The 15,407-nt window shown below is 40.1% G+C and overlaps 1 protein-coding gene across 1 annotated transcript in view; it reads right to left on the bottom strand.

Annotated features, from left to right (window-relative positions):
- Nucleotides 1–2,808: 2,808 nt before the first annotated feature.
- LOC149298993 (jumonji domain-containing protein 1C-like) overlaps nt 2,809–15,407 on the bottom strand; it is a 105,716-nt gene continuing 93,117 nt past the window's right edge. The window contains exons 12-26 of the mRNA XM_089486814.1: nt 15,185–15,399; nt 14,178–14,330; nt 12,150–12,239; nt 11,445–11,572; nt 10,879–11,092; nt 10,026–10,240; nt 8,150–8,428; nt 6,879–7,047; nt 6,454–6,544; nt 5,868–5,998; nt 5,015–5,137; nt 4,532–4,671; nt 3,796–3,972; nt 3,391–3,522; nt 2,809–2,898 (exon numbers count right to left, since the gene is read on the bottom strand). Coding sequence (XP_089342940.1) covers nt 2,809–2,898; nt 3,391–3,522; nt 3,796–3,972; nt 4,532–4,671; nt 5,015–5,137; nt 5,868–5,998; nt 6,454–6,544; nt 6,879–7,047; nt 8,150–8,428; nt 10,026–10,240; nt 10,879–11,092; nt 11,445–11,572; nt 12,150–12,239; nt 14,178–14,330; nt 15,185–15,399 — 2,347 coding nt within the window. The remainder of the gene's footprint in view (nt 2,899–3,390; nt 3,523–3,795; nt 3,973–4,531; nt 4,672–5,014; nt 5,138–5,867; nt 5,999–6,453; nt 6,545–6,878; nt 7,048–8,149; nt 8,429–10,025; nt 10,241–10,878; nt 11,093–11,444; nt 11,573–12,149; nt 12,240–14,177; nt 14,331–15,184; nt 15,400–15,407) is intronic.

The raw sequence follows: 15,407 nt of genomic DNA, 5'->3' as shown, positions 1-15,407 counted from the left end.
TATTGTCTTAATTAGGATTCATCATGCAAATAATAACTCTCTCACATTTTCCAATCCAATTTATTCTGTATCTAGATTACTATGAATAAAGTAATGATTCATTTATTTACCCATTCCATTGTTTATTGTATTCATATTTTCTAACACATTTATTGGATTTCACAGTCTGTATAATTAGTTAGCAGCTCTCCTCGTTTTGTGGTATATTGTGGTTGATGCACAAGTAAAAAGAGTTATGTGCATGAGCTAGCGAGATTATATATATATATTATATATATAGGTACTGCTCTCTTCAGGATTTTTCTATTTGTGTGCTTATCCCTCAGCAGACTAAGCCAAGGGCTTTTCACTCACCCTTACCGTCACTCACGCGTTCCCTACTTTTTCCTCTCTCAATGTCTCCCTACCTTCGATTACCAATTCCATCCCTGCGGAAGCTTTGTTTCTAGTCTCGTCTCTTCTCTTTTTTTCTTTGTTCTCTTCGACCCCGCTACGTATCATCTCTGTTATCCGGAGTCTCCGCTCACACCCTCTCCTCTGATTGGGATAACGGGGGAGAGGCTATCCTCATGGTGCGTGCATATGGGCTCTGTCCTTTTGTGGAAGTACTCCAAGAGACCAGAATACTGCAGACGGATCCACAGAGAAAGAGGTACTGGAACGGAGCTGCGAAAAAGGAGACAGGGAGACGCCGACAGATAAGATAGGGAGATGCCGACAGAGCGCGTGAGCGAGTCTGAGAGCAGCAAAAGCTGCCTTCATAGGGTCCTCTATTCAGGCCTTTTCTTTTTTCCTTCCTTAAGTTTAGGGGGGGTTGTCTTATAATCAAGCAAATACTGTATTTAAATAAGTGATATTTGTGACATTACCGATTGAACTATGAATTAAAGAGGCCTATCTGCAGTCCTGGCAGGGAAACACCAGGAACGGCCCTTTCCAATTCACTGATTTCAGGTTGAAACCACACCCCCACTGCTAACTCGGCTTTAGTTTAACAAACAATTGTTACTAATTCTATAGTCCTTCTTCCCACAAAGTTGAAAAACAAAAAGTTGAGGTTATTGACCAAGTAGTTGTAATGAAATTTTTTAAGTGTATTTTTATAATATTCCATAATGGAGCAGCGTTTATTTTACCCGAGGCTGTTCTTAAAGCTCAGCTCACAGCAGCTCATTTCTGTGTGCTGATTTCGATCAGCCGTAACATTATAACCACTGACAGGTGAAGCGAATAACACAGATAGTCTTGGTATCATGGCACAAAGTTAACGTGTTAGAAGCTGGAAAAATGGGCAAGCGGAATCTGAGCGACTTTAATAAGGGCCAAATTGTGATGGCTAGACGACTGGGTCAGAACATCTCCAAAACTGCAGCTCTTGTGGAGTGTGCCGGTCTGCAGTGGTCAGTACCTGTCAAAAGTGGTCCAAGGAAGGAAAAGCAGCCAAGGCTCATTGGCGCACGTGGGGGGCGAAGGCTGGCTGCACGGTCAAATCTAACAGGCAAGCCGCCATATCTCACTGCTGAAAAAGTTAATGCTGGTTCTGACAGAAAGGTGTCACAACACAGACTTAAAGGATCTGCTGCCACCATCTTGGTGCCAGATACCCCAGCACACCTTCAGAGATCTATTGATCCATGCCTGGACGGGCCAGGGTTGGTTTGGTGGCAAAAGGGGCACCTACACAATATGGTGGCCATAATGTTATGGCTGATAAGTGTAAGAATGTTAAGCTTCTGTAGGAAACTAAGAACACGTTAACGAAGAACAAACAGGGGCAGAGTGGGCCTTGTAACAGGAACGCCTTAAATTTACTTTGTTGGCTACTAATTTGGCATCCAGCACCACACGAATAAACACGTTTTATCAACATTTGAGCTTTTTTAATGGAAAATGTAAAACCCCTTTCAACTTCAATGTACAAAGCATGTGTAACACTTGCACCTTTAACAAATTAAAGCAAGCCAATGTTCTTAAAAAAATACATCATTGAATGTATATATGTATATATTTACATAGGATATTAAGTTTAATATTTAGCTTCAAAAGTTCACATATTTTTTTCCAAAATGAGACAACTTGTTTCAAATAAATTACATCTTTTGTAAATGTCTAATTATACATTGAGTAGGCTTCAATAAAGCATTGAAGTGTCTGTCTATATACGGTCTTCTATTTTAGAATATACATAGTTTACAGTTATTTGGCAGTAATCTTTAAGATTATGTCATGAATGATCCCGAATGCAGGCAATAGCTGGTGATTTGTGTTCCCCCCCCCTCACAGTTACTGTCTCAATGTAGTGAAAAATATCCAAATTATTTTAGCAAACTATACAGGTCACATTTACATTTGATCAACAATATAGCATAGAACTTTTCAAATTTCATTTTCAAAAAAATAAATACATTTAAATCTTTTAACATTTTTTTCACAAACTTTTAAATGTACACTATAATACAACGGTAAGCACGCTCTGAGGCTTTAACCCTTTAAGTGCCAAAGTGGTGCACCAGGCAATGTGGTTCACCCGTCTGGCACTCAGAAGGCAAAAATTTATTGACCCCCCCCCCTCTGCATGATGGACCATCAATGCACTGCAGAAGGATGGGGGGCGTCCAGGTCTGCCTTGGGGGGGTGACTCAGACTGTGATTGTGAATGGTATACTGGTGTGGTGTTAGTAACAAGCAAATACTAGGAGTGGATTCTCTTGGCACCAATGTTCTCCGACTTTCTACTTCATGGGTACGCACGTCCGTTTACGTTCTCTTTTGTACGAGAATTTTAAACCCAGTTCATTCATTTTCACTTTAAGCTTCGTCCATGTCTTCCATTTCTTCTTCGTAGATCTTCAATGATTTTACCATTTCTTTCACGGAATGGTACAAAATATTCTTAACCTGATCCATCCAAAAGAGAAGGGGGGAGAAAAAAAAAAAGTTAGCAAGGAACATGATATTAACATGGAAGCATTTAAATACCCTATGGTAAGTGAAATGGCCACAAATTAAATGCTAAAGTTGCTGTCACACGTTAGTCGAAAGACAAAGAATTCCATTTTCAGGAGAACCCACCGCATGATGATACTTTGAATAGTAAAAATATAGCATACAAGCATGAGAACCCCACGCCGCTGGGAAATACTGCATTCTCACAAAAATAGCTTCAAACTTTGTTTTAAACTGATATGGCGAGTGATAACGCAAAGCTGCATGTTGGGGGAAATATTAATGAACCCTCTAGTAATGACATAAGACTTACACATTTTATTGTGTTCGTGTCTGAAACATGTGCCTCCGTATCATCCAAAGGACTTACTACTGGAAAACAACCGTGTTTTCTTTCTCATTTAAGTGAGACCTCAAGATAAAGGAGTTCTGTTCAGTTCTTACCTGCAACTTATCATCATAATTGATTTCTTCTTTAGAAAGCCTCAGCTCTTGAGTTAGATGAAATGATTGAACAATATGTTCCGGGGACACAAAGTCTTGAGTCATGTGGATGCAGCTGTGGAAATTTTGCACCTGTTGTGAAAAAAGCACCCAAGTTATGCAAAGAATATCTATATACACAGGTTTACACGTAATAGACGGTAGTCTCACAAGATCACAGGTATCTACTCCTCATCCAGTTTATATATAGTTATATATATATTTATATATATATATATATTATTTATATATACACACACACACACACACATATATATATATACACACACACATATACACCCACATTATTGATATGTATCTCATGTATGTTTCTAACAGATATGAAACACATTCCTGCTACTCCACCTGATATATCGCTCCTGCTGGTAAAATGATGGCATCACCAAGAAACTGGACAAGAGTATAGCTTTTCACACCATAATCCTCCAGGAGACTCTGTCGCAGTTTCTTATTCAAGTACCAGTTTTGGTCTCTTATCGGGTCATGGTCAGGAAGGATTTCTAGACATTGCTCTTTTGCAGCCTGAAAGAAAAACAACATGAATTTGTTAGACAAAGTATCTCTCGTAAAAACGTCCAAATAAAGTATACTTCAATATCTAGCACTAAACGAAATTTTGTTTATTAGCAGATTCTGGAGACACACTGTAATCCGGAGGTGATGTGAGCGTTACATGTCAGGAGCCCTTCACTGTCTTAAAAGTAGTTATACTTTAACAGATCCATCGTCAAAGTTAGAGAGGCATTAATGTCGCTTCCGTACAAGAGCAAAAAGGGTTATGCCCAGAATTATTAGCCCGCCATTCTCTTTCCTTTTCTTCTATAGAATCTCCTCCGGCAGACATATTTGCAGCTTGTATCTCTATGGTGTAAATCCCCGAAGGAATAGAGTAGAAAGGGGAATCCTTTCAGCTGGGAATGCTTCGCTTATACTGCAACCTCACACTTTTTACAATGGAAGGTGCACTTTACCTAAATGCAGTTATTTAACACAATCCTATACCCTCCAGATTACTTAAACAGAGATACCTTCCCCAGCAGATATCATTTCCCTTCTATTGAAATGAAATGTAAAATGTCACCTTATGCAGAAATTCCCTTATTTTGTCGGCATCTCTGGTCTCGTAAATATGCCACAGAGAACCAGGTACTTCGTTGGAGTCTTTCAATCTTTTTCTTAGACACTCATCCAAGTCTTCTTCTTCAAACTTTTTTACTACACCTTTGGAGAGGGAATGATTGTTACTTTTCAATACAAGGGCTAGTATTTTATTCTAAAGAAATCTAAAGAGTTTTTGTCCGTGTCTGTGTAATATGTGCCACTTATGTGACTCCTTGCTTTAGTATAAGGATACAGTTTAACGCCTGTACCGTCAATTTGCTATATTTTATGGTACATGGCTTAAGGAGAGACGAAAATGTAAATTAATGGACATCTCCCCAATACTCTTTAGGAGTTATCCATCCCCACAGCTCAGGATAGCCCAAAACTATCCAAATTTCTCCTGGAATGTCACAAAACTGTATAATGATCGATCGGCACCGTGCAAATAAATCCGGGGTACCTGATTTGGATACTATTCCATTCCCCTTTGCTGCACCAACGTAGACGAGAATGTTAACTAAATCTGACACTTCAATATGAAGATTTGTTGTTCCTGTGTCTTGATCCTTCGTTGCAATAACTCCTGCAATTTAATAAAGCCACACATTTATTTCTCACAATTATTACAAATCAAAACAAAAAGGACTTTTAGGTAGAAATGTACTCCACTTGTCCAACCGGACGGCACAACCACACGGCAGAACGTTGGGTGAATGCTGGTAACATTCGCTATTGAGTTGCAAGGTAAAATATTCCTGTTTTCACCCCTATGAATTTTATCCAGATGTAACTAGAAGAATATATGACATGTCCTGCTTGAAAAATGTACTACTATCCAGCTTCACTTGAGTTGTTGCAGCAGATCTAGGGAAAGAACTGCATTAATCAAATTAATTACACTCAGGCTGCAGAGCGCTAAACGTCTAAAGCAGACTCAACGGTTTATGAGCAGGAATTGAGCCCGAGGAACACGACTCCAGACCGATGGTTTGGTCACAGAACACAAACACTCAGAATTGTGATAAGTCAGCTTCCAGCTGCTGTGTTATATTACAGAACTGAATGAGGACACCATGCGAGGCTGGACTGGTTGTTTAGTCCACCTACAAAACTATTTCAACATCAGACCAGTCGCCAACAGTGCGCACTAATGGCCAAGTTGAACGCGTGTTATTTCTGCAATGAGGATTTGGTTCAGAACCAGGATCGACTATCCATAATCCACGTCACGTGCCTTTTAAAGGCAGGTTTATTCTTTGGTCTTGATCCGATACGTTAGAATCGGGAGTTAGATTATTGAAAACAAAACTCACCATATGCACTACACATTCTTGGTCCCAAGTCTGGGCGAACAAAAAACGATGGCATATATGAGGCAAGGTTAAATTTCCCATCCGGATTGCAGTATTCTGGCACAGGTAGCATTTTAAAGAATTCTTCATGCCTGATAAGATTTGGAAGAGAAAAAATATATATATAAAATGGCTCTATAAATTGGACATTTAGAAATATATACAGTATCTGAATAAAGCGGCAACGCAGACCCTTTTGGAAACGTTGCCATTGAGATAATAGAACTAATATATATAAGAAGAATATTTAACAGACTTTACAGTGATTACGCAGCGGCAGATCACCTTACCAGAGGCAAGTTATTTGGGCAATCAGACCCACGATGTCCGTGCCAAGAAGCTGCCTCGCTAACGGTCTTTTTTTGCTGACTACCAGCACTTAAGAAACTATTTGACACAACTGATGCCGCTGTTCGGATTCGAAAACACTGCAAGGTCTTCAAAAATCATTACAATGAAAGCCTACTGCAGGCGTTCCGAAAACACAACAGCGCTTCTCTGAGGGTTTTGTTAATATAACAATTTACTGAAAACACGTCTACGCTACCTCACTGGCATCATGTTTTTGAAGTCTTCTCCAGAGGGCTGGTCCTTCAATTTCAGGAGAACCGTCTCCCCATTTTTCAATTTTTGTCGCTCTGCGAATTCAAACCCAGAAAACATGTTAGGCCGGAAATGACTGCAATGTGACAAATATCTGTACATTTACTCTACTGTATGCAATTTCAAACTACGGTTCAGGTTTGTTAAGTGAGCCAATTATTAAGCTCAAGCTCTACTCGTTGCAGAAGGAATGAAGCCAGAAAGATCCCTGGAGTGGGAGCGAGGAACGGTGAGATCCCGGTATTGTGCATACACTCTCCAGGGCACAAAAAAAGCATAAAATTACATCAAGGGGTATTTTCTCAAGGTTAACTTAGTATTAGAATAACAGCTCTTGCAAGCGTATGTGAATTCAGGAGCAGATCTTACTTGCGACATCTTCAAATCCATCCCAAAACTCATTGACGTTCCCGCTTGACACAATGCCCTCTTTGCAGTTTAGAAGGTCTCCTTGGTGGTCACCAAAATCATGGCTCACTGCCTCTGATCTCCACAGGTTGATGTTGATCTTTGTGTGTGTTCCAGATACAAGCACCGTCTGAAACCCAAAGTAAATTACAATCTAGCGCTGCTACGGCCCGTAAAAACTCGTATCATGGAGAAGATGTGCAGCGCAGACATACTTCAAGTAATTACTCCAGCAAAATGGACATCAGAAAAACTTGGTCTTATAAATGTTAACCAAAGATAGTGGCTTATGCTTTACATAATTACAGTATTGTAGTTTGCTTTAAAGAATCACGTGAATGTTTTTTTACAATAAGAAATACTATAGAGCTCTCACTGTTCCAGCTTTTTTCAGCCGTGGCATTTTTTCTTTGCAATGCGAGTTAAGCAGGGTGACAGAAATGTAATTTTTTTGCTGGGCCGCACTTTTTGTTGCCCATATTGTGCTTATTATCAAGCTCTACGTAGAAGAACAGAACCCGAGCTTTCATGTTACACGAGACCGAATGCACAGATATTTCCACTTTACTTAATTCTCTGTTGGAATAAACAGGAGTGTAAACGCTGCATGTAAACAGTAGCCGTAGAAATACTTTTTATTATTGCCGTGCGATGCTAAGGCAGGTACGCGCATTAACAGTCTGCTTAGCATTTTGTAGTTTTTGACACCACCACACGACATCCTGACATACTCTATATCACATCTGCTACACCAATGTAATGCCGTCCATGAGCCAAAACATATCCGCGTGATGTAAGAGCTCCATATGTCGTGTGCGAGAATAGGAGGCTGAAAACTGTTGGTTGCGTGCGTGTGTTTTGGAGACCTTTTAAGGTTCGTTGTACAACTGTGCGCTCCTCAAAAGAATAAAAATGTTCTTATAATTGGTTCCAAAACTCTTCTGCCAACACTGCTGTTTCAGGCCTATATTTTCTGATAACACAATGTTTGTGAAATACTTGCACTTTGGAGAGGTCATCATACATGTGACTAACGTGATCAGGCAAGCTACTTCAGAGATTTCTTACATATTCAAAGTATTGAAAGCAAAACCCAACGCGCCACCAGAAACCTGTGCAAACAAAGTACCTTAACCTCCAAACTTCATTTCAAATCATTGGGCTTTTGTTTAACAGAAAGAGGACGATCCTTTTAAATGGACTCTTGCTGGTACTAAAGTAGACACACTAACCTTTCCCTGTTTCCAGTACTCTCGAAAGAGCTTCCAGTTGCCGCTGTATTTATGATCTTGTAACCATAGAATGTGCCTATCACAGATCCAAGAATGTGGGATTTCGTTGTGCAATCTCATGCCCTCCTCCAGAGATGGCTTGCGGCTTTCTGTAATTTCCTCTTTTGGCTCGGTTTTTACGTTGATTTTGGGAGCCCTTGTCGCTGGAATTTTATTTTCGACCACTGAGGCGATTATGTCATCCAAGATGTTTGGCATGGACCTTCCACCTTTACTACTCTGTTCGAATAAACATTTGCCACAAGTCAAAAACAAACATAGCCCAATGCGCCTGACAAAGGCTTCATTCTTCAAAACACTTAATTAAGAAAGACTTAATGCTTATTTTTTCTATCCCTGTTTCAGTCCTGCTGTAACATCAAAACATCTCCATTGGTTTGAAGACATGCGATTGAATGGGATGTTCTTCCTCGATCTTTACTACTGCAAGTTGCTCCTGCCTCAGTACTAAACGGCTTCCCACAGAAAATTGGGCAATATTTCCCATATACAAGAACAAATATAGAAAGGGTTCCCAATATGTCACCATAAACAAACAATCCAACTGGACACAGGGCTGATCCAGTTCTACTCCAATTAAAATATTGATAAAGTCAGGGACTGCTGGTGGTTTTCTACATTGAGAACTACTGTACTGTGTACGATACCAAGCCAGCACAGCCCCTTCTTGCAGAACGCTTTCTGGGATGGTCCTTCATGATATACAGTGAACTGAAATGTTGAGCTAACCTGCAAAATCCCTCTTAAGTGAAATATACATATATATATATACATACATACATATATATATATATACATACATACATATATATATATATACATACATACACATACATATATACATACATACACATACATATATACATACATACACACACACATATATATACACACACATATATATATACACACACACACACACCACTATGAATATTAATGTTGCTACGGATGGGGGACCCTCTATTGGTTCTAGAGGAATGAGTGCCGACTCTGCTGGGGGAGGGTGTAATGCAGAATGCCCCCCCACATGACCCTGGCAGTCATGCCTCTGCTAACAAGCTACAGTAAGACGTGTAGACATGTCAAAGGTCCTATTAATACTTGGTGGAAAAATATTTGTGTTTCGATGAGGTTTTGCAAGCGCACTGCCAATGTTTTTCCAATTACTAATAATGGAACCTTTCACATATCATGATAACTTGCCAGTTACATACTTCTCTACCCAAAATAACATTTCACGGTGTTGGACTTAATGTATACATATATAAAGTGTAATAGGGAGGGGTGCAGAGACCATTCAAATTAGACGTGCAAGTGTTAAAAAGACTTTACACCCTTTTGTCTGGAAATCTCCGCACCGGGGTTCAATGTGATGTAACTTGTCGGTGCCAATTAAAAGCTACAGTTTGCACTTGTATGCGCCATTCAAAAATAACCATTTGCCACTCTGGTCTCTACTTGGTTGTCTTTGGCGAATGAGCAGAGTCAGACAAGATATTTTGCCAAATGTTTTGCTTTTCCCATCTAGCAGATTTTTCCTAACAGTTCCCTACTAAATGTGAAACGGCACAAAACACGGGGTCTGTTTGGCTTTCCATCAGGTTTGACGGTGCGGGTGCAGGGTGGCAGGCCAGTGTGAAGCAGAGTATTGGCAAAGCCAAACACGGGTTCAGTCCTGTGCAAAACATTTACCAAAACGTAATGCACGGAAAGCCCATAACAAAAATAAATGGGGATCCATTCATCATGGCAATCCTCAAACAATATCTTAGAATGATGCGATAATGATGTCGTATAAAGACGGCACTTTACTTACTGGAGTTCCTGCGGAGTACACAGGAGCGAATGCAATGCCAGCATCCGTAGACCCCAGGCGCAGTTTCCCAGCGGTAGTAGTGAGCAGATCGCGTAGAGTTGATCCCTGTTCATTAGTTTGAGATGTGGGGGGAGAGGTTTTACAGTTTACAGTTTCTGAAGTGACCTGGTCTCTTTCTTCTTTGATATGCTTTCCAACCGGGCATTCCTTGTTTTCTGCAACGCAGAGGAAGAAAGGGCTCGGGATGTAGTCATACAGTGGCTCTTTATAAGGAGAATTCAGAAAAAAAAATAGATTTAACAGGTGTCAATGAAATGGCACAAATGACAACCCCTTGTACATGTAAGCTTAACACTTTGCTTTAGAAGGATACATAACATATTGGCATAAATTTAACATGGTCACTGAACTCCCACATCACATTAATCAAAACAACATGGTTTGCATCACACTAGACCACCAAAGAATACACACATATGACACGTTGATATATCATGTGCATTTTTTTTTTTAAACAATATACAATGCACCCAGGTCAGTTTTCATTTTTCTTTATTTTTTTTTTTTAATTAAGGAAGAGTGCCTAGAGCTCCATAAATACTAGACAGACAGATCGATGTAAAACAAGAGTGAGTTAGTTGTGAGGACCGTACAGATGAAATTGGCATTGGCATATGTAGATGTGTGGAAATTATTTAAAATAGGCAAAGTATGGCTTGGAACAGAACGCCACACAGTATATAAAATACAGAGCTCCAGGCAAATGCCTAACGTATCCCGTAAGAAATGCAGCCGTGGATATTAAACCGGAACTCCAGGACTTTTGCTAAACTAAGCAGCATGAAGTCAGTACCTTTCTTTTCTTCCCTGGACTTCTGCTCCGCCAGATCCGCCAGCCAGTGCAGTGAAGACTGGGACTCGGTTGACGTTAGCTTGCTGTCGGTGCTGGAATCGCTCCCTGGGCTCGCGTTACCATTTGTCTCTGGCTTTTGAGAAATGCCCTGCGGCTGAGAATCCGGCAGACACAGCGATATCTTATTACTGTGGTTGAGTACATTTTGCAAGACCTGAAGAATAGAAATACACATTTAATTAATAAAGAACATGAAGCCTTATAAGACTTGACATGTTTTTTGGAACATTAATAGCCAACTTACTGAACCCCACAACGTAGGGCCCCTGCCCAATCTCCACCTGTGCAAAGGAGCAAAACCTCTACAACACAGGCAAATGAGGCTGTAGAAGTTTTGGGTGTCAAAGCCCCTCTGTAACCCATTTAGAACCAGGCGCTGCACACAAAACAGCCCACGGCATTCATACTAGCCCAAATTGTGCTTTTGTTTGCCTGCATTGCGTTCTTTTTTGTGATTTACACTAAGTACACAAACTTAAGCAAATAATGACAGCATAAAGTCTCACCTGTGACACCCCGTTCAGTGCTGGGAACTTGCCAGACTGCGAGCTTTGCTTGATGGCACAGTGACAGTATGACTTGATGCCAAACCTGTCTCTAAGATGATGCATTGCCTCAAGGAGATCTGTCAACACTGCAACAGAACGGTAGCCAGAGTCAGACCTATCGATAACCAGACCCTGAATAAACCCCGGCCCACTTTTATTATAGCAGCCTCATGTAATACAACATTACGGTCCATTTATAAGGAATTTTACTGCACGCATTATTTCATCCTCTGCAGGACTCCTATGATTATCAATGAGCACCCACGGAAATTACAGGTAGTGGCAGCAGCCAACAACATGGATGCTAGCAAAACATCCGTGTTTATGTAACATACATGTGTTTGGAAGACGTTACCGCCACTGATGTCAACGGGAGTTCAGCTCTCTGGCTAGGATATTCTGAGCGTGTGCTGTATATATAAATGAGGCAGATAGAATACATGCAAAATCCACTATGCATTTAAAAAGGAAAATAAGGCTGGAGTGGACCTTTGCATATTATATATATATATCCTTAATCTTAATGACACCATCTGGCATGTACTGTATTTAATAGACAAAAAAACAAGTATTATATTAAAAAACCACAGGCTCAAAGTTCAACAATTTGCATGTTGTGAGTATGGTACAAAACATATTGAGTAGCAGCGGAAATGGACTTACCAGAACTTGGAATAATCTGCGTGGGCATCAAGTGCTTGTAATCATGAGGCTGTCCTTTGACACATTTCATCCAGGTATATAGTTCTTTGTCTGCAGAAGAGGAGAATCTTAGTTCACGAAAGGCAAACAGAACAAAATGTTGCACAATCGTTAAGAAAAGGCGATTTAGCTAGCAAATACATAGGTCGAGACAAGTGTCTTAAGCTCTACTGCAGCACTACGATACAAGCTCATTTATTTATTTTAGGTTAGTAAACCTTGAATGGGAGATTTTGCCCTTTTTATGCTCTAATCTACACATTTCTTACCAAATCTGTCCATGATTTGTATTCCCAACATGCGTCTATTCGAAGAGTTGAGCTACATTCACCTCTGTTGAAACACTCATATCTTTTTCACATTGTACAGCCAATACACTGGATTTGCAGCATGCTCACACTGTTTGGTAGGCCTCGTATTATACATTTGTATTATTTGAGCCTGAGACTAGCTTAGCGCACCGACATTTTTTCTTTTCCCTGTTTGCACATATTTGAGGTTGTTGGCTCCTCATCAGTCTGGTTGCAGCTTGCTGTCCAGGGGTTAATAGGGAGGAGGTTTAATTGCACCTCCCCCAACACATTAATGAGGTTTTGGTAGCCGTATAAACTGCTTTGTGTGCCCACTGTGTAGGAGGTGAGAGTAGGTTCTCACCCTATTGAGAGTGTGCCTGGCGGGTGAGCTTAATTATGCTTTGGCCAATTCATATAACCAAAACCTCTCATTTATATTATGTTTATATATTTGTTGCCAACTTTATTAGGGTGAGAAGCGCAGACAGTTTTTGTTTTTTGTATACATTGTACAGCCAATACACTGTTTTTGCAGCATGCTCACACTGTTTGGTAGGCCTCGTATTATACATTTGTATTATTTGAGCCTGAGACTAGCTTAGCGCACCGACATTTTTTCTTTTCCCTGTTTGCTCATATCTTTTTCAGTACATCTAAAAGAAAGCTAGGTCTTGTATAAAAACCTCAAACAAAGTGTTCCACACATAAATGATACTTAAGAAGTTCTAATGAACATGGCTTCTTCCTTATGAATTCTACAATACATTTTAGCGCTAACAATAACATAATGGATCGCACTTTTCTATTTATGTATGGGAATTATATATTTTATGTCCGGGTACATTAAACGCGTCCTTGTTCTTCTAATATGCTGTAGAAAAAACTTTTTCATGGTAAATATCTCCCTGGTTCAACCATCATCAAAGATCATTTGAGTGTATGTGTTTTGCATCTGCTCCACGTATTTCTGGCCCATTACATTTATAGCAATTAAATCAATCCTCTTTTCCATATTATAGATCCGATTAAAATCCAGCCTTCGGAACAAGGTCCAGGAAATTGTCTCGCACAATATATCTTAACGCTATTGGTCAAACTCATTACTCGGGGGAAAAGAGAGGGGGCTGCGTCTCATGTAATGATTCCCGTGTTGCCATATCTTGTCCAAAAACTAGTATTTCTAACCCAGTCCCAATGGTGAACCGTTAGTGGGATCACACGACACACGATGGACCCGGTCTCAAGCACAGAGGTACATATTGCACTAGCTGATTTGATTTGATAAAAGTAAAATGCATAAAATCTATACATCTTACTATGTAGATATTGCAAACTACTCTTCCTGAATAAAGCTCAATAATTGATAGTACAAATATGCTCACTTTAGTAAATACTAATTATAAGTCGTTCCAAACAATATCACTACAAGGCTGTTTCAGAAAAGAAGAATGGTCTGTTCTCTATTCTATTCTGAGTTGGAACCAAATCATCACATTGTGAGTAGGTCAAAAGATACAGGTTTGATTTGAGATCAGCTCCCCCGCAGGCTGCCCTCTGAAACTGGCTATAAAAACGCAGAAGGGGAGCGTTGGAGCGCAGAAATAACGAACATACACTGAAAGCACACAGCAGACTGCTAAACTAAGCATTTATAAGATAAACAGCGAACAGAATGAACCGGTTCATACAAACCAACCTCGAGAACTTTTCCTTTCCTTTGCTTTGTAACAATCCAGACAGACCACAAATCCACATTTCTGGCAGACCCAGTGAATGTTAAACAAGGTGGCTTCACAAGCATCGCACATCTCGCGCACGCCCCGGACTGCTCGCTTCCATGCGATTTTTGCTGAAACGCAGAACATTTTAGAAAAACATTAACATCTGTTTCTGCACAAACATTTGAAAACTGGTATTCCTCCCCCCTTCCCCTTTGACCTTGGCCGATAAGGTTGTGTCTACATGAATGTTTTACTTAAAGGTTCAGCTCAAATAATCCTGTTTTTTTTTTTTTTATACAAATGTAATTAATGTATATTCATATAAAAAATAGTAAAAAAAAAATCTCTTAAGAAATGACTAAAGAAAAAAAGGGTTAATTAATGTATAAACATAAATATCAATACAAAGGAGCAGTCTGGTTGTAGCTTTTAATCTTGGTGTCACAATCTACCTTTACGTATAAACGAACGAAGGGCTCTAGAGAGCATTTACTGAACAGAAACATTACTTGCTGGCATCGCACAGATGACCCCCTCTATACAACGATTGCCACCTCAAAGGAATACGTGAACGCTGATCACGTGCCAAAAAATATGTACCCTCTCCTCACATGGTTTGTGAGTTACCCGCTGAAGTGGCTGCACAGCGATCATACCTGGAGACTTCCCAGGGCAGGGAGCCCAGAGCTCTCCAGGGGTAGCCCCATACCGCCGCATTCAATGGGTGGGAAGTTTACAGGTAGAGGCCGTGGCCAAATACACCCCCCGAGAAAGAAGCAACGTACCCAGGGGGACAGTTCCCCGGGTACAACTATGACATCATATCCTGACACTTTGTAGCAAATAATAAAGGGGCAGATCTGTGCCTAGCAATCAAGTTTCGTAGGAAAATCTGTGCCCTCAGATACAGGGGTTTTACCAGGAACCGGTACCATATTAACAAGTAAGCATCATAAAAATCCCAAGCAAGAAATACACCTACCATCTTTTTTTACCCAGGACATCGCTGCCTTTTCAGACGTTACTAGCTGGCAGAATTTATCTCCGATGTACCCCAAGACATATTTAATTGTATCCAGGTCCAAATCATCATCATCATAGTTTTCATGAGTCCATAAACTTAATGCTTCGTCGTCATATTGGTCAGGAGATGAAAATCCATCAATTCTCACCACTCCATTTTTACTGAAAGACAACCTAAGACA

Source organism: Sceloporus occidentalis, unplaced genomic scaffold (assembly GCF_023333645.1).
Source record: "Sceloporus occidentalis isolate IW3139 unplaced genomic scaffold, rSceOcc1.0.p SCAF_30, whole genome shotgun sequence".
Classification (NCBI taxonomy): domain Eukaryota; kingdom Metazoa; phylum Chordata; class Lepidosauria; order Squamata; family Phrynosomatidae; genus Sceloporus; species Sceloporus occidentalis.
The sequence above is the reverse complement of the archived record's forward strand: the minus strand, read 5'-3'. Positions and strand labels throughout refer to the sequence as shown.